The 26,060-nt window shown below is 39.8% G+C and overlaps 2 protein-coding genes across 3 annotated transcripts in view; one reads left to right on the plus strand and one right to left on the minus strand.

The window, feature by feature from the left end:
- Positions 1–6,326: 6,326 nt before the first annotated feature.
- mfsd4b (major facilitator superfamily domain containing 4B) lies at positions 6,327–24,288 on the plus strand. Its single transcript, XM_057822076.1, has 4 exons — positions 6,327–6,818; positions 8,301–8,469; positions 8,561–8,677; positions 12,457–24,288. Exons 1-4 carry the CDS (start codon positions 6,519–6,521, stop codon positions 13,758–13,760), a joined length of 1,890 nt encoding a protein of 629 aa, XP_057678059.1. The 5' UTR covers positions 6,327–6,518; the 3' UTR covers positions 13,761–24,288.
- The window catches only part of rev3l (REV3 like, DNA directed polymerase zeta catalytic subunit), a 107,118-nt gene continuing 104,920 nt past the window's right edge, over positions 23,863–26,060 (minus strand). The window contains exon 32 of one of the 2 annotated variants that reach the window (XM_057822074.1): positions 23,863–24,900. In XM_057822074.1, the coding sequence (XP_057678057.1) occupies positions 24,760–24,900 (141 nt within the window). In that variant the 3' untranslated portion in view covers positions 23,863–24,759. The remainder of the gene's footprint in view (positions 24,901–26,060) is intronic. The other variant, XM_057822075.1, reaches the window with a different exon arrangement.

The raw sequence follows: 26,060 nt of genomic DNA on the forward strand, positions 1-26,060 counted from the left end.
TGCAGGAGCCTGATAATATCCTGATTATTTGAGTCAGGTGTGTTGGAGGAGGGAGAAATGGAAAACAAGCTGGATAGGGGCTCTCGAGGACTGGACTTGAGCACCCCTGACATAAGCGAATTAAGTAGTGGTGCTTTGAATTCCACATTTAATATTTTGTATCACTTCCATGGGCTTGAAGGACTGCATCCATGCGGTTCGGCAAGGATTCATTCAGTTTATTGACGAAGTCATAAGGAACATCAAAGAAAGCAGTCTTGCATGCCTCCCAGAGTTCATCAACATTCTTGGGTTTCGTCTTCCATGCTTCCTGTTTCATCCTACCTCAGACATGCTCAATGATGCTCATGTCTGGTGACTGGGCTGGCCAGTCCTGGAGGATCTTGATCTTCTTTGCCTTGAGGAACTTTGAGGTAGAGATTGAAGTATGCGATGGAGCACCATCCTGCTGCAGAATTGGTCCCTTTTTATGGTTAGGAATGTAAGAGGCAGCTAAGATTTGTTGATATTTCAGACTATTTACAGTGGGGCGAATAAGTATTTAGTCAACCACTAATTGTGCAAGTTCTCCCACTTGAAAATATTAGATATAATATTTATTTATATCTAATTGTCAACATCGGTAAACCTCAACCATGAGAGACAGAATGTGAAAAAAAAAAAAAAAACAGAAAATCACATTGTTTGATTTATAAAGAATTTATTTTCAAATCATGGTGGAAAATAAGTGTTTGGTCAATACCAAAAGTTCATCTCAATACTTTGTTATGTACCCTTTGTTGGCAATAATGGAGGCCAAACGTTTTCTGTAACTCTTCACAAGCTTTTCACACACTGTTGCTGGTATTTTGGCCCATTCCTCCATGCAAATCTCCTCTAGAGCAGTGATGTTTTGGGGCTGTCGTTGGGCAACACGGACTTTCAACTCCCTCCACAGATTTTCTATGTGGCTGAGATCTGGAGAGTGGCTAGGCCACTCCAGGACCTTGAAATGCTTCTTATGAAGCCACTCCTTTGTTGCCCTGGCTGTGTGTTTTGGATCATTGTCATGCTAAAAGACCCAGCCTGTCTCATTTTCAATGCCCTTGCTGATGGAAGGAGATTTTCAATCAAAATTTCTCGATACATGGCCCCATTCATTCTTTCCTTTACATCGATCAGTCGTCCTGGTCCCTTTGCAGAAAAACAGCCCCAAAGCATGATGTTTCCACCCCCATGCTTCACAGTGGGTATGGTGTTCTTCGGATGCAATTCAGTATTCTTTCTCCTCCAAACACGAGAACCTGTGTTTCTACCAAAAAGTTGTATTTATGTTTCATCTGACCATAACACATTGTCCCAGTCCTCTTCTATATCATCCAAATGCTCTCTAGTGAACCGCAGATGGGCCTGGACGTGTACTTTCTTCAGCAGGGGGACACGTGTGGCAGTGCAGGATTTGAGTCCCTGGCAGCGCCCCACTGTATGTTACCTTCCACCCTGCAGATCTCTCAGGGTGCAGACAATTAAAAAAACGTGTGGCATTTGCCAAGGCCCACAGCCTGTCAAAAGGATGGACACTGGAAAAGTGGCAAAAGGTGGATTTTTCAGGTGAATCTTCCATTGAATTACATCACAGTTGCCGCAAATATTGCAGGAGATCTACTGTAGCCGGCATGGATCTGAGATTCACTCAGAAAACAGTGAAGTTTGGTGGTGGCGAAATCATGGTCTGGGGTTACATCCAGTATGTGGGTGCATACCTGTCATCCTGTACGTTTTTGCCCTACAAAGTACGTTTTTTATGCAATTTAAGATGTGTACGGCGTACAAGAAAATCTGTACGGAAAATCGCAAATTTGCTAATTATTGGTACCAGCCAGTATGCACCGAATATCAAGTAACGGTAAATCAAAAGAGTTCGCCGCGGTAGCCTCCATTCCCTATTAGGCTCGAGCATTTACGTCACAGCAATGGGCGATTTAGAGAGATTTCGTGAGATTTGACAACAACGCAGCCATATTGGAAGCAGGACATGGGTCGTGGGACATTTAAATGGCAAATACAATTCAACTACGAGTGCCACAAGATGGAAAACTTGCCAGTTCGATACAGAGACAAACTCGTTAATAAGGCGAAGGACTGATATCTGATCAAACTTAAGGATGTGAACAATGTTGACCCTTACGAGCAAGCCGAAGACAAATGGAGTAAAGACGTCGACAAGCTTCCACCATTACGTGAAATGGACATTCTGCTGTATTTAGTGTTTGGTGTAAGTTACTACACTCATCAGCAATTCCGAAATTACAAATCGCTACAAAGCTACGAACAGTTTTGCTGCGGATGGGTGCAGGACCTGCACATTATGACCGTATCAAACAGCAACACCATCGTTCTTGCAAAGGTAGGCTATGAGTGTTTACTATTTTCATTGCAATTGAACATCTGAATTTGTGCTGTGCTGTCCTGAGCTGTGATTGTTAAGTGACAAATCAATGCTGTGTTTTAGAAAACTGATTTACCTTGCTAAATGTTTCTCAGTTGGCCTACTGCAAGCAAACTCACTTCAGAAATTTGTGTAGACAAATGAAATTAACTTACCGGAGTGGAAGTGCATAGAGCAAACTCTGTGTGTAACTGTAGAATTAAACGTTATGTCCTTTCTTCTGATCGAGGCAACCCATGCCATTCTTCGATGTTTGGTAAGTTCAGATATGAGCTTTCTCTCGCCTTTTCTCCATGTAGGGATCCGGAAGAAGCTCAATGGGGTTCCGTCGATCTGTACATTCTCCTTTCTATTCGATCGGTTGTTGCAATTCTTTACCGCACAATAATTTCCAACCATTTTTAAAGAGCGACCTGTGTCGAAATGCCTCACTGTTTATGTTTCCCGGGGTTCTGATACCGAACTTCCTGCTTCCAAAATGGCGAGAGGGGCGGAAATCTCGCGGATTGCTACATCATACACATGAGCCTAATTATTTTTTGGGCGCAAACGAAGCGAGTGGTTTCATGCTACTGTGCGCATGCGTGTGCCGCCTGGGTTTTTCCCCATGGCATGGTCCGCAGTTTATGACCAAACCAAATTCCACGCAAACTGATAGCTACTGGACAGGTATTCTAAAGCAGACCACATCACTGGGAGTGCAGAGATTTCCTGAGTTATGGAAACTCTTTTCCATTTTGCTGTGCCTCCCACATAGCAACGCAGATAGTGAGAGGGTGTTTTCACTCGTGAGAAAAATCAACACAGAATACAGAAAGAGCATGCCAGAAGATACACTTGATGCATATTTGCAAGTGAAGATGAACTATGATGGCAAATGTTGTGACTTTCCTCCATCAAAAAATATACTAGTTTCAGCAAAGAAGGCAACAGTAACATACAACAAAGAGCACAGTAGTAGTTAAAGCAACACTTGTTTACGTAAGCAAGTTAAGCAAGTAATTTGTGTGTATAGAAGACTATATTCTATTCTTTCATTATATTTAAATTAGTGTAAAATAGAAAAATGTTAATCTGGTTATAATTAATAATGTCCAACCATGTACATAAATAAACCAATTTGAAAAAAAAATATGGTGTGAGGTTTTTTTGTATTTTGTAAGGAAAAATACGGCAGTTTGTAAGGCCATGGAGCCTTGGAGGTTGACGGGTATGGGGGTGTGCGAGAGATCTTACATGATCTTTTTTCAGTGAAACAAATATATTTTTGTACATTCAACATCATTTGGGAGGGTCTTAGCTTTCATATGAGCCATTTCTGAAACCAACTGAATGATTAAAAGTCAGGTTATTAGCAATTGTTTCTACAAAATGGATAAGCAACAAGACTTTAGTCAGTGACTGTATATTAACACACAGTACACATCACAATAATCCTAAAATAAAGCAATCCGCTAATCTACACTGTCAAATTATACTCTTTTTCTCACCTGAAACAAGAAAAAAAAAACTAGTTTACAACGTCCGTCTCGCATTGTTGCGAAGACAGCTCATTTCTTATTCGCTCTAAAATGCGAACATTTATTGCCCATGCACGCCAAGAAGCGAATGCTTCCCTCTGCTGGTTTAAAACCATAAGTACAACAGCCTTTCCAGGCTGAAACGTGTGTGTATATTTTCCACAAAAACAACTAAATAAGATGAAACATTTTAAACACAGGGTGAATCTATCTATGGACACAACAAAATATTAAAATAACTTTTAATATCATTTATTATTAAATTAAATTATTATTTATATAAGTTATTAAAAAAGAATTCAGAGACTTACTGTACTTTAAAAGTGTTGAAATTACATAAAATGCACATATTACCTGTATTTTTAGTTTTAAACATATTTAATGGCTCTCACAGCATTACATTTAAAATAAGGCTGTCAAAATTATCGTGTTAACGGGCGGTAATTAATTTTTAAAAAATTAATCACGTTAAAATATTTGGCGCATTTAACGCACATGCCCCGCTCAAACAGATTAAAATGACAGCAAAGACTCATTTCCACTTGTTACTTGTGTTTTTTGGTGTTTTTTTGCCCTCTGCTGGCACTTGGGTGCGACTGATTTTATGGGTTTTAGCACCATAATTATTATTGACATCAACAATGGCGAGCTACCAGTTTATTTTTTGATTGAAAATTTTACACACTTTATTAAAACTAAAAGAGAGGGGTTTTAATATAAAATTTCTATAACTTGTACTAACATTCATCTTTTAAGAACTACAAGTCTTTCTATCCATGGATCGCTTTAACAGAATATTAATAATGTTAATGCCATCTTGTTGATTTATTGTTATAATAAACAAATACAGTACTTATGTACAGTATGTTGAATGTATATATCCGTCTTGTGTCTTATCTTTCCATTCCAACAATGATTTACAGAAAAATATGGCATATTTTAGAGATGGTTTGAATTGCGATTAATTACGATTAATTCATTTTTAAGCTGTGATTAACTCGATTAAAAATTATAATCGTTTGACAGCCCTAATTTAGAAATATGTGGTGTTCATGGCTCTCTCAACCAAAAAGGTTCCCAACACCTGGCCACGTCTCCCAAGCTCACGATACAATAGGACAGAGGTCATGGAACCGCGGACTTCGGTCCGGTTCCGGACCCCCCAGCCGTCTGGACCGGATCTCAAGCTGTCCAGACTAATACACGTTGCAACGACAAAAATCATTTTTTTTGCGGGTTTGCAGAGCGGAGTTGGGCAACAAACAAAAACCTTAGCGGTGACGCGTGTGAGCCAGCCAATGGGAGTGAAGCATTTGAAAGTTATTTTTAGAACAGCATGTCTCACACTCGCTTTCCAGACTCCGCGAAGTGACAGCCAAAAACTGAGCCGAATAAAGTTGGAGGAAGAGGCGAAAAGGTACGGCAAATGGCGTGCTCAAAACTACACGAGAATGATGCAGAAAACAGAGTGTTTAAGGAGGAGTAGACCAACACATTTTTGTTCATTTTACCTGGCGGCAGCACAAGACCGCTATCATGCCTCATCTGTTCAGAGACTGTGCTCTGCCAAAATCTGCTACATCGGCGAAACAACGGTCCAACATTAGTCGAATTTGACACCCAACGTAACACCGTGCGCGCTAAACTTGTTTTGTTTGGATGCATACAGGCAGAACGTGCTAAAATTGCCCTAAGAAAATACTTAAATGCAGTTATACCAAATAAGGACGGTTTAAATATGCTACGTGACTAATGTGGTCAACTGCTTCAAAGCTAACACAAAAAACCACAATGGTTAAAAGTATGAGAGGGCAATTAATGCATAAAGTATTTTTGAGGCGATGAAAAGGTTCTAAAAAACTAAATATAAACAAAAATAGTGAGTACTCGCCGCTTCTGACCGATGTGCGCATGCGTGCGGATGCTTGCGCAAGCGCGCTGAGCGTTGTGTAGACGTTTCGCCGCGTAGTAAGGAATGGCCGAACAACGGTAGCGCTTGTAAAAAGCAGCAATTTGAAAAGGCACTATGAGACGAGTTTCCCTATGAACTCTGCCATCCGTTCTCCAAAAAAAGCTGAATTAAGGGCTCAATATGATCGCTTTATTATTTATTACTAATTAATTATTATTTATTACTTACTATAAACTTATATTTTATATTTTATTTACATTTTTGAATGTTGTAATTATCAGCATGGCCACGTTTTGTATTTTTTGGAAAAAAAGAAGCATTAAAAGAATTTCCGGACCCGAGATTGTTGTAATTTTTTAATTTCGGACCCAGAGAATTTTTAATTCATGATCTCTGCAATAGGCGATCTTTGCATAAGATTCGTCACAGCTGGCTAACGCCAGGGGGCGCAGTGTTCCGTCGTCACCTCTGAACCGCCCCACTGTTGACATGATGAGGGACGAGCTTTGAGCCTTTGATTGGGCAGAGGAGGGAGGGTTACCTGTGGAGTGAATGGCAAAGGCGACGAACGAAACTCGGTTTTGTCGAATTAAATGGCCTTCAAATTGTTTGTGCCATAACCCCCCTTTCCCCGGCAAGTGGCGACACCGTAGCACTGATGTCAGCTCTGTCTTCGCCCGCCGCGCAAGCCGCCGCGGTGAAGAAGAAGCACGTTCGCTTTGCTAGCATGGACGACGACGACGACGACCACGAGGAGCAGGAAGAAGACACCTTGTTTGACAAAAGGAAGGATGCGGAGCGAGGCGGTCTCAAGAGTGCGCTGAAGGCGGCCAAGAGGAGGACGAAACCGGGAAGCGGCGAGCGGGTGAAAGTGGTCGACGGTGGGCGAGGGGGCGGATACACAGCTTGCGGCCGCTGGATGGTCAGCCTCACTCTCTGCGCATCCTTTCTCGGCCTGGTAAGACACCTGTTACTAATTTTAAAAAATGATGTGAATATATTGTTGTAGCTAGGTAACTAGTAGGCTTGGGAAGTAACAAAGTACGCATATTGAAGGCTCCATCACCCTCAAATAGCTCCAAAGCTCAGCACTGCAATATTTGGCAGGGGAAAGCAGAGTTGGTTGTAATAGCAAATAAATAGAAAGAAATAGTACATATTGCGAACTATGAGGCTAGTCAGTAAGGAAATTAGCGGCCGCCATATGTAAACAAAGAAATGCTTAAATCCTTATCTTTACAGATATGGACGTAAAACAGTCTCGATTCTTGGTTAAAAGCAAGAAAAAGGAGCAGTTAGCAGTTATTTTACGTAAATATTGAGAACTATGAGGCTAGTCCGTAAGGAAATTAGCCGCCGCCATATGTAAACAAAGAGCTTTTTCCATTGAAAATTCTTGTGAATAAAGTTAGCATTTATTTTACATAAATATGTCAAAGTACAATTAGGCCTGTCGCGATAACAAATTTTAGTTGGCGATAAACTCTCTCATAAATTATTGCGATATGCGATATTTTTGCACCCCCACCCCCCAAAAATTTTTTTAAACCAATTTACACATTACACATAAGAATACAGTGTACCGTATTGGCCCGAATATAAGACGGCCCTGATTATAAGACGACCCCCTCTTTTTCAAGACTCAAGTTTGAAAAAAAGACTTTTTGAACACCAAATTAATTTTTATACAGAAAATAACATCAGAAACAAATGATTATAACCAGGGGTGCACATAAGTGGTCCGCATGCGTAGACAAACGCGCTGGCCCTCAACGGTTTCCATACGCTTTTGCGTACCGATGGCTGATAAATTTATCGCATCAGGCGGGTCGGCTCTCAAGCTCAATGAGGACCAAGTCACATCTCCAGGTCCTCCTCTGAGAACCTGGGCAAAAAAAATTATGTGCACCCCTGATTATAACAATATATTTGAGAGAAAAAGCATGTTATTTTGCCTCATTCAAATCTTAATATCTGAACATTTAAATATGTAAACTAAAGTGCAATCACATTCGTAAATAAATGGCTTCTGGTTTTTAAAATGTAAATAAACCAATGTATTGTGATAAAACAACAAAATTGCAATAACTGCATTAACCATCAAGGGAAGTTTAACTGTAATTGTAGTCTTGAAACAAAGCTAAATAAGGACAAACATTGCAATAAAATTATGCAAACTGATTAAATTTGGGAGGAGCTGAGATCTGTCATGACAGAAAATTGCTTCAATCTGGCGCCTTCTAGCGTCGTGAATGGGTATAACGTCTAGACCGCGAATATAAGACGACCCCCTCTTTTTCAGTCTTATTTTAATGCAAAAAACACAGTCTTCTATTCGGGCCAATATTATCGGTTATCGTATCGGTATCGGCCTTGAGGAGCAGGAAGTTATCGGTATCAGTTTCAAAAAATGGATATCGTGCACTCCTACTTTGTTTAGGGGATGGGCATCTCAGTGGTTGGACCTACGTTCGAGGACCTGGCTTTGAACGTAAATACGGACATAAGCAATATCTCCTACATCTTCATTGGCCGATCTGCGGGCTATATTGGCGGCTCACTCTTAGGAGGTGTCCTTTTTGACTGCATGAACCCAAATCTGCTGCTCGGTAAGTGTTCTATCATGTGCCTTTATCAGTCTACTCCAGAATGGGGTTTTCTGAAACCAATTGTTTTCTTTCGGACGATCTCACCCTCTAGGGTTTTCTATGCTGATCACGGCCTGTGGAATGTGTGCTATCCCTTTCTGCAAACATGCTCTGCTCCTCACCGGCTTTATGTCCAGCATTGGTATCTCCATGGGGATTCTGGATACAGGTATGACAACCTTTGTCCATCCTGTACAAATCCCAATTCCAATGGTGATACAATCATTTTAAAATGATGGTGGATAATATTGACATCTGTTTTTCATTATCGGTTTTGGGCCGATATGCATGTTGCCTTCAAAGTGAACGTAGAAAGCTTCTGCCTTTGTACAAGGGCTGGTCACAGCGTAAGGCAAGGCAAGGCAAATTTATTTATATAGCACAATTCAACACAAGGCAATTCAAAGTGCTTTACATCACATGAAGATCATAAAAATCACATTTAAATCAATTCAACGTAAAAACCAAGACAATCAAAATCGGAAATAAAATTATACATAAAAATCGCATTTAATAACAAAAAGAATATAAATAAATAAATAAAAATAAAACAAAAACTACAACTAATAATAATAATTGAAATCAGCAATGGAGATAAGCACAAGAGGAATAGAAAGCAAGTAGATTGAAATATATAGACAGGTATGGATATGCAGTGCTAAACAAAAGCGTTTTTAGCCCTGATTTCAAAGAGCTAACAGTTTGAACATACTTCAGACGTTCAGGTAACTTGTTCCAGAGGTGAGGAGCATAATAACTAAATGCTGCCTCACCCTGCTTGGTTCTTGTTCTTGGAACATGCAGAAGACCAGTTCCAGACGACCTTAGGGGTCTAGATGTCTCATAGGAATCTAACAAATCAAGCATGTATTTTGGTCCAAGGCCATTAAGTGTTTTGTACACAAGCAGTAGTATTTTATAGTCTAACCTTTGACTCACTGGAAGCCAGTGTAGCGATTTCAAAACCGGTGTAATGTGGTCCAGCTTCCTTGTATTTGTGAGGACTCTGGCTGCAGCATTCTGTACTAGCTGCAGCTTCCTGACTGATTTTTTATCAAGACCCGTAAATATACCGTTGCAATAGTCCAATCTGCTGAAAATGAATGCATGCATAAGTTTTTCCATGTCTTGTTTAGTCAGAAGCCCCTTAATTCTGGTTATATTTTTTAGGTGGTAATAAGCGGATTTAGTGACGGACTTTAGATGGCTATCACATTTTAGGTCTGAGTCAATAATTACGCCAAGGTTTCTGACTTGATTTGTAGCTGTAAGTGACATTGAGCTAAGTTGCCTGCTTATTTTTGACCTTTCCTTTTTTGGCCCAAAAATGATCACCTCTGTCTTCTCCACATTTAACTGGAGAAAATTCTGGCACATCCATTCATTGATTTGATGAATGCATTTGCTCAGGGAGACTAAGGGACTATAATCATGTGGGGACACAGAAATGTACAGTTGTGTGTCATCTGCAAAGGCGTGATAGGAGATGTCATACTGTTCCATTATCTGAGCTAAAGGAAGCATATAGATGTTAAATAAGAGTGGTCCAAGAATTGACCCTTGAGGAACTCCACACGTGAATTTGGTTCGTTCTGACTGATGGTTTCCGATTGACAAGCACAGCAGTTATGCTTATTGACCATTAGATGTCTCTAAACTAAGATACTTGGGATTTGTTATGTGAGCAGACCATTTGCATTCATGGTGCAAAAATTAAATGAACAATAAATGATTGAAAATAATAAATTATGAACTCATTACATACCACATTCACTGTACTGAAACTGTTTGACTTAAGTGTTATTTTGAGCCTGAACCACTGTTTGAGCCATATGTGATATGGAAGTGCCTTATTTTTGGCACTTTGCACTTGTACTTGATCTAAAAAAAAACTGATGTTTTGCACTATTTTGGTGACAACAATAAACAATAAATAGTGGTACAATATAGGCACTTTTCCCATCATTTCAGTTGTTCCATTATTTTTCATGAAATGTTTATTGGAAAACCTTGAAGTTGTTACATTTATCATTATTAAAGTATCCAGTGGGGCATCACAATACAATTAGCCATGTATATATATAATATCTGTTTGATATCTGTTTCGGATTTTTGGAGTTGGACAATATCGGTTAAAAAGTCATTATTGGACAACTCTACTTACAATGTGTGTGTGTGAAACTATCTGCAGCTGGGCATGGGCATTAAAATCGTTTAAAGTGGCATTAAAAGGTATTTAATGAGATTTGCTGATGTAGAAACCCTGCAAAAAATCTGCAAGTCTAAGCACTTTTGTTACTGTAACTGTTACAATTGTAACTCATTTCAGGTAATCCCCGGGTTATGAGGAACGAGTTCCGTTTCTACGACATAAACCGAATTTCCGCGGAAGTCAGAATTAACCCTTCAACTAACCCAAAATAACTATCCAAAAAGTCCAAAAGTATTGTATTTTGTTTCATGGCGGAGGATACACTGCCCTCTCATGGCAACGTTTGGTCTGGCTGGAGTGTTGCCTTATGACTGAGGTGCAGACGCTCGCCTACATAAGCTAAGTTGTTTCAGCTAATATGTTTGTGTATGCATTTGTAATTAAGTTAACAGCTACAGTTTGCGGATTTACGTGTGATTTATTACGATTTATTCACGATTTATTATGAGAATTGTAAATACGTTAGCATTCGTAGCATTTAAGCAAGCGGATCTTTGTTCGGCAAATTGGGCTAATTTAAACCACTAAATTTACATATTTATCAGACTAGTTGGATGTTTGAACACCAATTTGTGTCAAGTGTTTAATTTTTAAAATGCGTGTCGTTTTGAACATGTGTTATGTGTGTTACAGCTTTACAAATTGGCACGGCGTTTCCCCTCGTCTGCTTGGCTGTCGCGTGTTTGGTTGGGCCCGCGTGTGGCTTGTTGTGATTCGGCGCGCTCGGGTGGTGGGTCCAGGTGCTGGGATTGGCGGTGGGGCGGCTTAGGGTCAGTTGCCAACTGGATTACACTCAAAGGATTCACACGATTACTGGGTTCTAGATCGCAGTGCTGATTTGTGTACAATCTACCCCTCCCAATCACTTAGCTTATAGTGTCCCCCACCCCTCCTCCCCTTCTTTCCCTGGTCAACAGCCCCTCCCCCCTACATGGTGTCAACCGGAAATACATCTAGCTGACGATAGCACCAACATATTAATAGTTAGTATGGGCGTTCAATGTATTTCCTGTTGTTGCTTTTCTCTTCTTTCTTTTCTTGTGTTTCTTTTTTTCTGTTCCCCCATAACCTCTTCCTGTTCGCTGCTTTGTCATAATAAATGAGGTATGTTGAATGATCACAGTGGGAGTATGTCATACTCTCAATGTGAAACATTAAAACTGTTCAGACCAACCAAACACTTAGAATTCCATTCTCCGTGTCAAAGAGCCGAACAGGGACGGTTTAAAAGAAAAAAAAAAAAAAATTGTCAAAAGTGGAGGAAGTTAAAAGCTCCTAAAAGCACAATTGCCTTGTTTGTCAAGCTGAACAACTTCACGTTTAGTGAAGACAGATCACGTCATATTAATAAAAAATATTAGATACTGTGAGGTACAATAAGGTACTGTTTATGGCACTAAAATAAAAAAAAAAAAAAAAAAAAAAAAACGATTGGAGACAAAATGGCGGGCGACGTTCCGGCTTCGTAAAGTCGAAATCACGTCAGTCGAGTACGTCGTAACCCGGGGAGTAACTGTCCTTGAGTATTTTGTCACGGAATATATTTTTTACTTGTACTTGAGTAATATTTTTGGATGACTACTTTTAATTGAGTAATATTATTTTGACATAACACTACTCTAATTTTTGGCTCCTCTACCCACCTGTAGTGTTACCAAAGTAAAAAAAAATGTTAGATATAATTGTTAAAAAAGTTGTACGAGTGAGTGAATAAAAGACTTTGTTTTATGTGGCAGGTGGGAATGTCCTCATACTGAATACGTGGGGAGCTCAGGCTGGACCTCACATGCAGGCTCTCCACTTCAGCTTTGCAGCGGGTGCCTTTGTGTCACCAATCATAGCCAAACTTCTGTTCGGGCACAACACGGCCGGCGGCCACGGCGTGGACATCATGCCAAAAAACTCTACGAACTCCCCCGTGGCGTTGCCTATCGCCACCGACGACCACACCCTCATCCAGTTCATCCACGGCAGCGGCGACAACCTCAAATCCATGTGGGCTTACATTGTAATCGGATTGTTTGTCCTCCTCACTTCCTTCCCGTTCTTCGTTCTTTGCGTTCGCGGCGGCACGTCACACGACAAAGCCCGCGCGTCATCGGCGAAGCACCCGGTGGCCAGACACCACACGGCGCTGGTCGTCCTGCTCTTCTTCTTCTTCTTCGCCTACGTCGGCGCCGAAGTGGCCTACGGCTCCTTTATTTTCACCTTCGCCAAGGATTATGCTCAAATGAATCAGGCGCAAGCGGCAGGGCTCAATTCCTTATTCTGGGCGACGTTTGCCGCTTGTCGGGGCTTGGCTATCTTCTTCGCTTCCTGCATGTACCCGGGTACCATGATACTACTCAGCCTGGTTGGCACCACGTTGTCCTCACTCTTTCTCTGCCTCTTCAGCAAGGATAAAATCATGCTGTGGGTGTGTACCGCTCTATACGGCGCTTCCATGTCCTCCACCTTCCCTAGCGGAATTTCCTGGTTGGAGCAATACACCACCGTGACGGGCCGTTCAGCGGCCGTGTTTGTGGTGGGCGCCGCTCTGGGCGAGATGGTGTTGCCCGGTCTCGTCGGGTTCCTACTCGGGAAAATTCACGGACACCCCCTGCTCATGTACCTGGCGCTGATCACTGCTACCTTCACCGCAATCATTTTCCCAGTCATGTACAAGTTAGCTTCTGTATCCGCCGGTCCGATTAGGAAACGACACGGGATCGGGCGGCTTAATGCTGACGACAGCGAATACCGACAGGCGCTGCTGGATTCCGGAGAGCTGGACGAGGAAGAAGAGGAGGAGAACGAGGCGGATCAGTGGAACGACGCAGACTTTGAAGTCATTGAAATGGACGACGCCGCAAGCCTTATAAGTTCACCCGGTAAAGACGGTTCTCCGCCGGATATCGGTAGCGATAGCGGCTTATTGACCTCCGGCGCCCAGCTGACGGAACCTGCAAAGGGTTCCTCATCGTCAGACACCATCTCCCTAGTGGGAGATTCACCTAAACGCAAACTGCTGCTTTTCCCTGACAGAGTTAAGAGAGACTAAAACGTCATTTTTCATTTTCTCAACATCCGAAGAACCTTGATTTGTCCAGAGCCTGTAACTACTGTCTAATGATTTAAAGGGACAGACAGCACTTCGAATAAACCATCACGTAGAAGAAAGTTGCTCAAAGTATTTCACAATACTTTGTCGCCCAAAAGGTTATCGATATGCTCCCACCAAGAATCAATATACCGTTTGAAAAAGGTGTTAGTTAAAAAAAAATAAATAAAGGAACCGACTTAGAATAGTGCCTACGTTAGCTCACTGGCTGCTATTTGTGGCTTTAGACATCCAATAGCGTACGGCACGTAACATGTCACCTTTGCTCATTAATATTCATGACATTGGCAACTGTTGCTAGGGGGGTCAAACTCTTGTTTGTCACTCATGCTAGATGGATGTAAATGGTGTACGAACGAGATGTTTACTGAGCTAAACCCTACAATTCTGTCCGAAAGTGAAGTCCCTGTTGCCAAATTCACTGGTAAAGATGTGGAAGAGCATACAAATGTTTAATTCAAGAGACGGCTTCAGTGGCGAGGGCTGAAAAAGACGGGGAAAAAGAGCCGACCTGTTCCAGAGGTAGCTTTTTTTATCAACACCTTTTTCTTGTGTGCATTGCCTTACGCCACTGATAATTACATTCTCCTGTTTCAACAAGCTATCCTTACCATCGTATACCCTGTCTTTCTTATATGTTATATCCTCTGGTTGTTTTATGTCTCAGGTTAGCGTTTGGGGTAGGGTTTGGGTTTAGGGTGAGGTGTGTTGTGTCTGTACACCTCAAGGATTCTTTTCCAACTAGAGTAGTCAGTTCTTTTTGCCTGCTCCTTTTATTAAGTCACCACTAGGGGAAGCCAAGCGCACATAGCAAAACAAAACAAAACAAAAAAACTGTAGAGTCCGGAGTTACAATAGTGACATCTTGTGAACGATGAACAATATATTAGTTTAGAAAAAAAATCAAACTTAAAAAGTAGTCAAGATCAAGGGACAGAACACTCCCCGCGTCACATCTGCAAGATGCCAGCCCTTAACTAACTTCTAGAAATACCACCTAAAACAAACGATGCAATACAATAAATGCCTGCAGCATAAGACACTCTAAAACATAGGCAAAATAATATGTGTAAATGTTTTCTCCGTGAGCTTTTGAAAAACATCTTTGTGGAAGTGCACTCTTGTGGAAACAAACTTCATCATATTCAAATTCAAAGACTGATATTTATGTACAAGTTAAAAATAGCCCTGTGAGAAATTCATAGCAAAGTTAATTCAAAGTTCATATAATTTTAAAGAATAATATGAGAAGTTAAGAAATTGATATAAACCATGTAAATTTTTGACCCTGTCTATTAAGAATCGGAATTGAGAATCGGAACTGTTCAAATTCAAACGATGCCAAACCCTAGTGGCAGTGAATGAACGAATTTGTTCATTTTCTGCCACCCTTCCAGTTCAAACGGATTGGACATCTACTAGTAATAAACTCATTTCAATTCACGGCAGAAACATTAAAAGAGCTTGTTTTCTATTCGGTTTATTAGTCGTATTGTAGAACATTGTAGAATGATTTCCTGACCCGTGTCTTGACAATTGCTGTATCGCAAATTCAATAGATAAGTATCGTGAGCCTTGTATCGCATCGAGCAACCCGGAGTTTCCCACCCCTAACACTAACTTTTCGTATTCTTGTGTGGCCTGCATGACCCAAAATGTGAAGTCTACATACGTGGTTACTCGGAGATTAAATATATAAATCGCAAATTTTATTGCCCTCCGATAATGGACAAAACTATGTGAACCCAAAAGCCATTTTGTGACATCCGTTAAGCTCAAAAAGACTAGAGCATTGGTGCATTGAACAATGGGTAATACTGATGTCACCGAAAAGTGCGGGCAATCAGGGATACTCGCATTTGATCGGCTTAAACCATACATGTCCAAAGTCCGGCCCGGGGGCCAAATGCAGCCCGTGGTCAAATTTCATCCGGCCCCCAGCCTCTGTCATAAAATCAATAACATCTGGACCGCACACAGACTTAATAAATTGGTCAGCAGTACTGCCACCAGCATATGAAGTAGCTTACACACTAAATGCTGCTCCTCATTTACCCACTAAAAGGCAGCAGCACTCTAAGCAACATTACCCCGTGTGACCCTTTACTCCCAATTTTCTAAAATGGCGACAATCAACAAAAAAAGTTGACTGCGACGGCCGACGCTTCAAGGGTAGGTGAAAATTGGACTATTCGTTAACTAAAATACGCAACAACCGTGTCTGCCTCATTTGCAAAGAGACAGTCTCTGTTTTTAAAGAGTTCAATGTGAGGCGATATTACCAAACAAGACACGCTGACTTGTACGACGACATTACAGGCAGCGAGAAATTGAAGCAACTTGAAGCTAGTTTAATTTCACAGCAGCAGTATTTCGCAAGAGCCCGAGAGAGAAAGCCACAAGGCTAGTTGCGAGAAATTATTACCGTCTTGGCCCGAATATAAGACAGCCCTGATTATAAGACGACCCCCGCTTTTTCAAGACTCAAGTTTGAATAAAAACTTTTTGAACACCAAATTAATTTTTATACAGAAAATAATTACAGTACATCTGAAACAAATGATTATAACAAATTTGAGAGAAAAAGCATGTTATTTTGCCCCATTCAAATCTTAATATCTGAACATTTAAATATGTACTCTAAAGTGCAATCACATTCGTAAATGAATGGCTTCTGGTTTTTGAAATGTAAATAAACCAATCTATTGTGATAAAACAACAAAATTGCAATAACTGCATTAACCATCAAAGTGAAGTCTTAACTGTAACTTTGGTGGCCAGGGGTGGCCACGGCCACCCCTATAAATTGGTTGGCCACCCCGCTCGCCAGTATATCGTTAGATTGTTGTAGCATCAGTTATGGATTTCATCCCAAATGAATGCATTTATTTTGTTTTGTTAAATGTAGGGCTGTAAAATTTATTGCGTTAACGGGCGGTAATTAAAAAAAAAAAATTAATCACGTGAAAATATCACAATTAATGCATTCGCAGTACGACTCATTCACGCATTGCCACCAACAGCCTACAATGGCGCCGTTTTACTCATTTACAGAGATAAGTGGCAGTGTCAAGTGAGTGGAGTAGATACAAGCATTCATTGGGGCCGTGCTTTTAATTGGCAAAAGCTTTGTCATCTCTCCCACAGCAACTATAAATATTGTGGGAAGCGACGTGGGGAAGAATGACAGGAGTTGATCTTTTTCTTAACACCCTGTAGTGTACCCAACGCAGAGAAGATGTAGCATTTGCAGCCACCACACACACTCATGGTTGCACCACTTCCCATCATGCTTTGGGCAGAACAGTTAAGTCGCTACAGTATCATTTACTGAAAGCTCAACAAACACACTAGATGGCAATATTTAGTCACAATATACAAACTCACATTTATCCTTTAAGAATTACAAGTCTTTCTATTCGTGGATCCGTTTCACAGAAAGAATGTTAATAATGTTAATGCCATCTTGTGGATTTATTGTTATAATAAACAAATACAGTACTTATGTACAGTATGTTGAATGTATATATCCGTCTTATCTTTCCATTCCAACAATAATTTACAGAAAAATATGGCATATTTTAGAGATGGTTTGAATTGTGATTATTTACGTTTAATTAATTTTTAAGCTTTGATTAACTCGATTAAAATTTTTAATCGTTTGACAGCCCTAGTTAAATGTACACCTTATGCCTAATATATACATAACACAATAAAACAGAATTGTTGTGTAACTTAAAATGTTGACTGGACAGTTATGGACTATGCACATTAAATCATTAGTAACATCAAATATTACACAATACACCAAAGTATATCAGTAGTCCTTAAGTCTTTCTGATAGTTTTCCCCTGACCTTTTTACTGCAATAATATAATGAAAACCTGAAATTATGGCTTTTAGTTTTGGTGTGCCACCCCAAGATTTTAACTGGCCCCATCTGGCCACCCCTATGAAACATTTCTGGAGGTGCCACTGCTTGAAACTGAAAGGAAAAACATTGGAAAAAAAATAATGCAAACTGGTTAAACTTGAGAGTTGCTTAGATCTATCATGACAGAACAGCGCTTCAATGATAGCTGGCGCCATCTAGCATCGTGAATGGGTATAACGTCTAGCCCGCGAATATAAGACGACCCCCACTTTTTCAGTCTTATTTCAATGCAAAAAACACCGTCTTATATTAGGGCCAATACTGTAATTAAAAAAGATAATGAGGTATGTGACACACAGAATGGCTTGCTAAAATTTGCGTAAATACATTGTTCTATGTAAAGGTTGTCAGCCAAGGTCGGCCCCCCACATTTTTACCACACCAAATCTGGCCCCCTTTGCAAAAAGTTTGGACACCCCTGCTTTAAACAATACATTTAAAAATGTTTGCCACTACTTAAGATGTTTACTGTTATTTACGTTTTCTTAATTATTACATGTCAGGAAAAGCGAAATTTGACTATTTATGAATTTTTTTTTTTTTTCCATTGGAATGCACATGTTCAAGGTGTTGTCTGTCCCTTGAAATCAGGGGTCCCCAAACTATTCCACATCGGGCTGCAGTGGGTGCAGAATTTATTTCCAACAAAACAGGATGACACCTTTTCACCAATCTGGTGTCTTATAAATGTTATCAGTTGATTGCAGTCAGACGCTGCTTGTTTTAGCAGATCCCTCAGTGGCCTGTGCTCGATCAGTAGGAACAAAAACCAGGACACTCAGCTGCCCTTGACCGGTTTGGGTACCCCTGCTTTAAATGCTGATTTGCACAAGAAGGTAATTCACTGCCTGGCTTTAAATCTTGCTTTCAAAGGAAGACCGCAGCTAGCATAAATGACAATTCACGTGAAAGACGATTGCTCAAAATACTTATGTATGCAAATCAAGAATTTCTTGGAGGGGGAAAAGTTTAGTTAAACACACACAAAAATGAAATTATTAGTACAAACATTGCTTTGCCATCAGTTACACACACGTGTACAAAGTAGCTAAAAAAAAAATTGGTACACACTAAAGTTAACTGTAAATGTTCAATCTGTCACTGTCTTTTTCTCCAGGTGAGGAACAGTCGAAGCTCATTTCACATCTTAGTTCTCTGCACATCAATTATGCCTCGTGGCATACTGACACTGAATTCTGCTTTTGTTTTATAGACGGATTTTGCTTGAAAAACGGATATTGAAATGAAGACTCGCATGTAAACTGTTCTGTATGTATGCTAGGGTGACCATATTTTGATTTCCAAAAAAGAGGACACTCAGCCCGGCCTTAAGATACTTGAATTTTACACGAAGTTCACTCAAGATGCCTATATCACTTTAATATATTTAAAGTAGGGCTGTCAAACGATTAAAATTTTTAATCGAGTTAATTACAGCTTAAAAATTAATTAATCGTAATTAATCGCAGTTAATCGCAATTCAAACCGTCTATAAAATATGCCATATTTTTCTGTAAATTATATATATATTCTGTAAAATAAATTGTTGGAATGGAAAGATAAGACACAAGATGGATATATACATTCAACATACGGTACATAAGGACTGTAGTGGGCATTTCACTCTACTGTCATTTAAATCTGTCTATGCTGTCCTCACTCCGAAGCGTCTACTTTTTCCAAAGCTAGACAGCTAGTGAACGACGCCTTAATAATTCTTCTTCCTTTTTCATCTGATTTATTGATAAAATGGCCTCAAACCATTGTCCTCTTTAGACCGTCGTAAAACTACAAAATAAAAGTACACAAGCATTGCATTAGCAACAACGTTAGCTTAGCACGCTATACAGGTTCACTAAACATAAACAAAAAGCGTCTCATACAAAAAATATAACATTTGGCTTACTAACATAATATGTACATTCTTTACATCAACCATACTTACGGACAAATCTTGTCCAAGGATCATATAAGCACAGCATTATCAGCCCGAGACGTCGTGCAGCCATAATGAACTGGTAAGAAAACAATAAACCATGTCGCAAAGCGACCACAAGACTTCGCTGTTGGACAGCATAAAAAGCCTTGCTGTAAAACTTACCAAAAGGCAGAATACCTTCTGAGCGGGACATGTGCGTTAATTGCGTCAAATATTTTAACGTGATTAATTAAAAAAAATTACCGCGCGTTAACGCGATAATTTTGACAGCCCTAATTTAAAGTGTGCCCCCTCACTCTGGATGGAAAAATACATTTTGGGGGGGAAAATATATATATATATATATATATATATATATATATATAATGCAGACCCATTGAAATGTAGTCCAGTCAATACACATACACACAGTAGGCTATGTGTCAACTAAACATTTTTATAAATTACTATAGAGACTATTGTCCTTGACAAATTGTTATTCCCATTCAATTGATATTCTCATTTAATGTTCTAGATTGCACACAAACAATAACCGAAAAAAACTGACAAACTATTCAACCAGCATGTTTCCAAACGTTGCAGTTCAAAACTACGTTTCCCATGTTGCCTAGCGTGGTTTAGCTTACTAATAGTTAGCTGAGGTAAAAATCAAACTTTGCTATAAAAGTTTACAATCATCGGCAGCGTAACGATGCGACACCAAATGGGATTTTACAGTCAAAGCAACGACAGAAGTCTACAGTTCCCATTATATACGTATTTATCGTAAAAAACTTAACAATGGGGCAGGCGTTGTGGCCAAAACGTCAACCCAGTAGATGGCGGTAATGCCTCATGATAGGGGTAAACTGCCAACAAAAACAAGAACTACTCTTTCCCTCCCTTCTAGTAGGATCCATGTCAACTGTTGCCACCCAGGGGCTGGAGGGATTCTCTTTAAATTGGTCCCGTGAAAAATCATAAAAACCAGACATTTTTATGAAATTATAAAACCCGCCCGGACGACGAGGATACTACGTGAAAGTAGGACTTGTCCGGGCAAAAGAGGACGTTTGGTCACCCTAATGTATGCGCATAAAACAATGGGTGTTACTGACATCTCAAGTAGGTTGGACAATCTGCGAAACTTGTATTTGACTGGGTTGAAATAATACCGGAATTTAAAAATGTCTGCAAAACACTTTAAAAAATGGTCATTTCTGGTAAATACTGTCTGTACTATTACACTTGCATTACACTTTACATTACACGAGCAAAATTTACTTTCTCTTTTAGTTTATTGAGCAAGATTCCACTTTGACACACGTAATGGTGTCCCATTTAAAAGCACCATTTAACATGAGGGGTGAACATGTGAAGAGATACTATTTTGATGTGAGGATAGCTTGCATTAGCTAAAACGGCTGCCTCAAGGCTAGCAGTTATAGTGCAGGGGTGGGTAGGGTGACCAAACGTCCTCTTTTGCCCGGACATGTCCACTTTTCACGTCGTGTCCTCTTCATCCGGCCGGGTTTTATAAATTCATGAAAATGTCCGGTTTTTATGATCTTCCACGGCACCAGTTTGAAGAGAATCGCAGCGCTTGCCTGCGTCGTCGTGGCTCCTACTAGTAGGGGAGGGAGAAGGAGTACAGTTTACCCCTTGTATTATGGGGCATTACCGCCATCTACTGGGTTGACGGTTTGGCAAGAAAACAGGCAGTTACAGACTACACTAAGGAGTAGTTGTAAGAGACGTTTATAGTGCTCCGTACACCTTTCTGTAAGTTTATCTTCTGTTAATGTCGCTCATGTGTCTTCTGTTATATACTATACAATATATGGGTACAAAGAGATGCAGTATGTTGTATGAGTCTTGTATTAATTGTTCTGCATTCGTGTATTTGGTTGAATGTTAGTATTATATTCTAAGTGGGAGCACCTGCACAGTTGTTAAGTTTTTCACGATAAATACGTATATAATGACAACGGTTGACTTCTGTTGGAGTTTTGTACTAGCGTGATCTGTAAAATCCCGTTTGATGTCGCATCGTTGTGCTACAGATGATTGTGAATTTATATAGCAAAGTTTGATTTTGCCTCGTCTCCCGGTACTCGCTAATAGGGTAGCTATCAGTGAGCTAACTAAGCCGCACTACGCATTATGGGAAACGTAGTTTTGAACTGCTGCGTTTGGAAACATGCCAGTTGAATAGTTTGTCAGTTTATTTTAGTTATTGTTTGCGTGCAATCTAGAACATTGAATGAGAATAAAAATTGAGTGGGAATAACAATTTTTCAATGACAATTGTAGTGATAATAATTTATAAAAATATTTATGTAGCACAAGCCTACCGTGGGGCTGTATTGCCTGTACTATATTTCCACGGGTCTGCATGATATTTTTTTTGGTCACTATTTAATTTTTGTTTTGTTTTGTTTATGTTTTAGTAAAAATTAAGCCTGTAGAGCAAAAAAACTTATTTCAATATAGTATATAATATATACTATTTGGCTTTTTTATTTTTAAATAAAACTGAATTTTTCTGTCCAGACGGAGGAGGCACACTTTAAATTTATTAAAGTGATACAGGCATCTTTGAGTGAACTTCGAGTAAAATTCAAGTATCTCGAGGCCGGGCAAAATGTCCTCTTTTTTGGAAATCAAAATATGGTCACCCTAGGGGCGGGCAACTTGTATCACTCATGGAGCGATTTGAAATCAGTTTCCACAGAAAGGCCCACACTCGGAGCTGGATGCAAATGGTAAAGTTTGTAATTACTCTATCAGCCAGACTGTATATTAATATGTATATATACAGTGCCCTCCATAATTATTGGATTTATAATAATTATGTGTTTTTTAGCTTCTAATAATTTTTTCCCCCTAAATAATATGGGACCTTAATGGAAAAAAAAATCCAACCTTCAATACGACCCATCTTCGGCTTTCGGGCAGAGGGCAACAGATTTTGATTTAAAATGTCCTGGTATTTCAAAGCATTCATGATGCCATGCACCCTAACAAGGTTCCCAGGGCTTTTGGAAGCAAAACTGACCCACCCCAATACTTCACAGTGGGTATGAGGTGCTGTCTACACGCCAACAAGCTGTTTGGGAGGCATGCACGGAGAAAACCTTTCCTCACTCACAATCATAAACGTCTGGAGTTCGGCAAGCGGTATTTGGGCTTCAACTGGGACCGTATGCTTTGGTCAGATGAGACCAAGATGCGCATGCTGAAAAGCACCTCATACCCACTGTGAAGTATGGGGGTGGGTCAGTGATGCTGTGGGGCTGTTTCGCTTCCAAAGGCCCTGGGAACCTTGTTAGGGTGCATGGCATCATGAACGCTTTGAAATACCAGGACATTATAAATCAAAATCTGTTGCCCGAAAGTTGAAGATGGATGGATGGATGGTGAGAGTTCAGTTAATAAACAGATCCACAATACAGTGAGCCTGATTTGATCTGCCTACTGAAGGAAAATCAAATAATTCAAATTTATTTAATATAAAACAGCCGCATAGTTCACAGGAGCTGTGTGTTGCTAACCCCTTGTATAGCTGGTGTCAGCTGACCTATAAATCATTTTTTACTATACATGACAATTGATTCAAATCTGACAATGCGATGTTTGATTTGTTGACTTCTGAACTTAATGTTACCATTGATAACATCGACTAGCTAGAGAAATACAATCTTCGTGCTAGCTTATCAATATAAACATTCAAAAGAACAAGCAACCCAACGACTAATCCTGCCAATCTAAGCATTTCTAATGCTTTTGTAGAGATACTTTTCATAATTTGTTTCCTCCCTTCTCAATATTTGATTACAATATAATGGAAGGAAAACAAAGATTTTGCTAAAATTGATCAAATTTGGGGCTTTTTGGGGCCAGGCAGTGAACCATTGAAGGCAACTTTGGCTGATGGAAAAATCAGTGCCTTGCACAAAAAAAATTCAGCAGATTGATGTTTGTCAAATCACAAGTACCTGCAGCAAATGACTTATTTTGCATCCTTTGGTATACAAGTGTGGCCTACCCAAAATGTGATCTCCAAATATGTGGATTCCATGTCTCGCTTAGGATATTTTAATCGTTATTGTAATTTAGATGATTTTTATGAATAAATGTAACAATCAAATATTTTTAAAACTGGACTGTGAAAGCTCGTTTCAAAGCCGTTGACGGCAGTAGATGTCCAATTCATTTTCCAGTCAAAAATGGATTGGACGTCTAGCACCGTCAATGGCAGCCAATGAGTTTAAATAAGCATCTTGCTGTAAAAATGGTTAATTTGCACTTTTTTGTGAACCGATTGTGTGCAATGTTTTGTCTTAAATATCACTGATTAGAAAACCATTACAATACATTTGACTTTTTATTAAAGCAATTTCAACCCACAGCAATATCCATTGAATGCAAAGAAATGAACCAACTTTTTATTTTTTTCTTTGACATCTTTACAAAGCACAGATTGAAATCTCGACACGGTGCGATAACAGCATAGTTTTAAAACGTACACCAAACCAGCAACGAACAAATAATACACACGAGTTATCAAAACACAGTATTGCAACAGTCCCAGGTTTAAAAAAACAAAAAACAAAGACCCATTTGCACACTGGATGAGCGGTAAAAGCTCGAACGGTCATGAATACAATCAAGGTTAAAATGACATCCCTCAATAGAATGTATAGAAAAAGAAAAAAAAAACGGCATTCACGGCCGGAAATGCAATTGGCTTTATGCTAATACGTCATCGTGTACTGATGCTTTATTTACATGAAACGAGAAATCCCAAGTCTGATGATGTCGTACAGAAAACTTAACCAGATGAGTACCTTTTAATTATGAGGTTGTATTTTTTTTCAGTCTGGCCGCAGCAGCCGTAAAAAATAAGCATGAAAAGACATACACATGCCCTATGAGGGAGGCTGAAGCGGACGATACTTGTATAACAAATACTATTAGTTAATGAGACACGATGACAACCCAACAGGGTTCAGGCGAAGCACCTTTGAAATATTTCAAACCCGAGACGACGGCGGCCGTTAGCACCGGAGGAGCCGCGACGTCGATTACAAGTCGTCGAGCAGTTTTCGTAGGTACGGCGCCTTGGAGAGCCGGCCGCTCACTCGATTCAGCTTGTAGAGAACGGGACAGTCCAGCGAGATGCACGGAACGTGGCGTTCGGCACAGCCGCTGCAGTTCTTGCAGATCTGTACGACAAAACGACAACTGTAAGCGTTACGTATGCCATCGCGAAGTCTGCGTGACCATAGGTGTAACCCAGACCTAACAATACTAGAGCACTGGCAAGCGAGCAACAATTTTTAAGCACTTATCTGCAATTAGTTAGTTTTTCTAAAGAGGTAGGTTGTGACTAGGGTTGTTCCGATCATGTTTTTTTGCTCCCGATCCGATCCCGATCGTTTTAGTTTGAGTATCTGCCGATCCCGATATTTCCCGATCCGATTGCTTTTTTTTTGCTCCCGATTCAATTCCAATCATTCCCGATCATTTTTCCCGATCATATACATTTTGGCAATGCATTAAGAAAAAAATGAATAAAACTCGGACGAATATATACATTCAACATACCGTACATAAGTACTGTATTTGTTTATTATGACAATAAATCCTCAAGATGGCATTTACATTATTAACATTCTTTCTGTGAAAGGGATCCATGGATAGAAAGACTTGTAATTCTTAAAGGATAAATGTGACTTTGTATATTGTGACTAAATATTGTCATCTAGTGTATTTGTTGAGCTTTCAGTAAATGATGTAGCCATCTGTTCTGCCCAAATGCATGATGGGAAGTGCACCCATGACTGTGCGTAGTGGTACCAATTGATATATCTTCTCTGTGTTGGGAAATAACATAGGGTGTTAAGAAAAAGATCAATTACTACCTTTCTTCCCCACATTGCTTCCTACGATGTTTCTAATCGTAGGGAGAGGGATTGTACGGCAATTGTAAGGCCAATTAAAAAAAGGCTCCAAAGGCTGCCAAAATTCACTCTACTCATTTTAAGCTGCCTTTTAGCGCTATGTATAGGTAAAACGGTGCCATTACAGATTCAACGCGACAATGCGTGAGTGGGCCGTGCAGCGCATGCATTAATTGCGTTAAAATATACGTGATAAATTAAAAAAAAAAATTTAATTACTGCCGTTAACGGGATAAATTTGATATCCCTACCTTAAGCCTATAATAAAGACTCTGGATGAGTGTAACATATTATGTCTGTAACGTTAAATACAATAAGAAAACGATTTATTCCCCCCCCCCCCCCCCCCAAAAAAAATTTTTTTTTAAAAAAGGCATGTCCGATATTTTTTTGCCGATTCCGATACTTTGAAAATGACGTGA

The sequence above is a fragment of the Corythoichthys intestinalis genome, chromosome 19, assembly GCF_030265065.1.
Source record: "Corythoichthys intestinalis isolate RoL2023-P3 chromosome 19, ASM3026506v1, whole genome shotgun sequence".
Lineage (NCBI taxonomy): Eukaryota > Metazoa > Chordata > Actinopteri > Syngnathiformes > Syngnathidae > Corythoichthys > Corythoichthys intestinalis.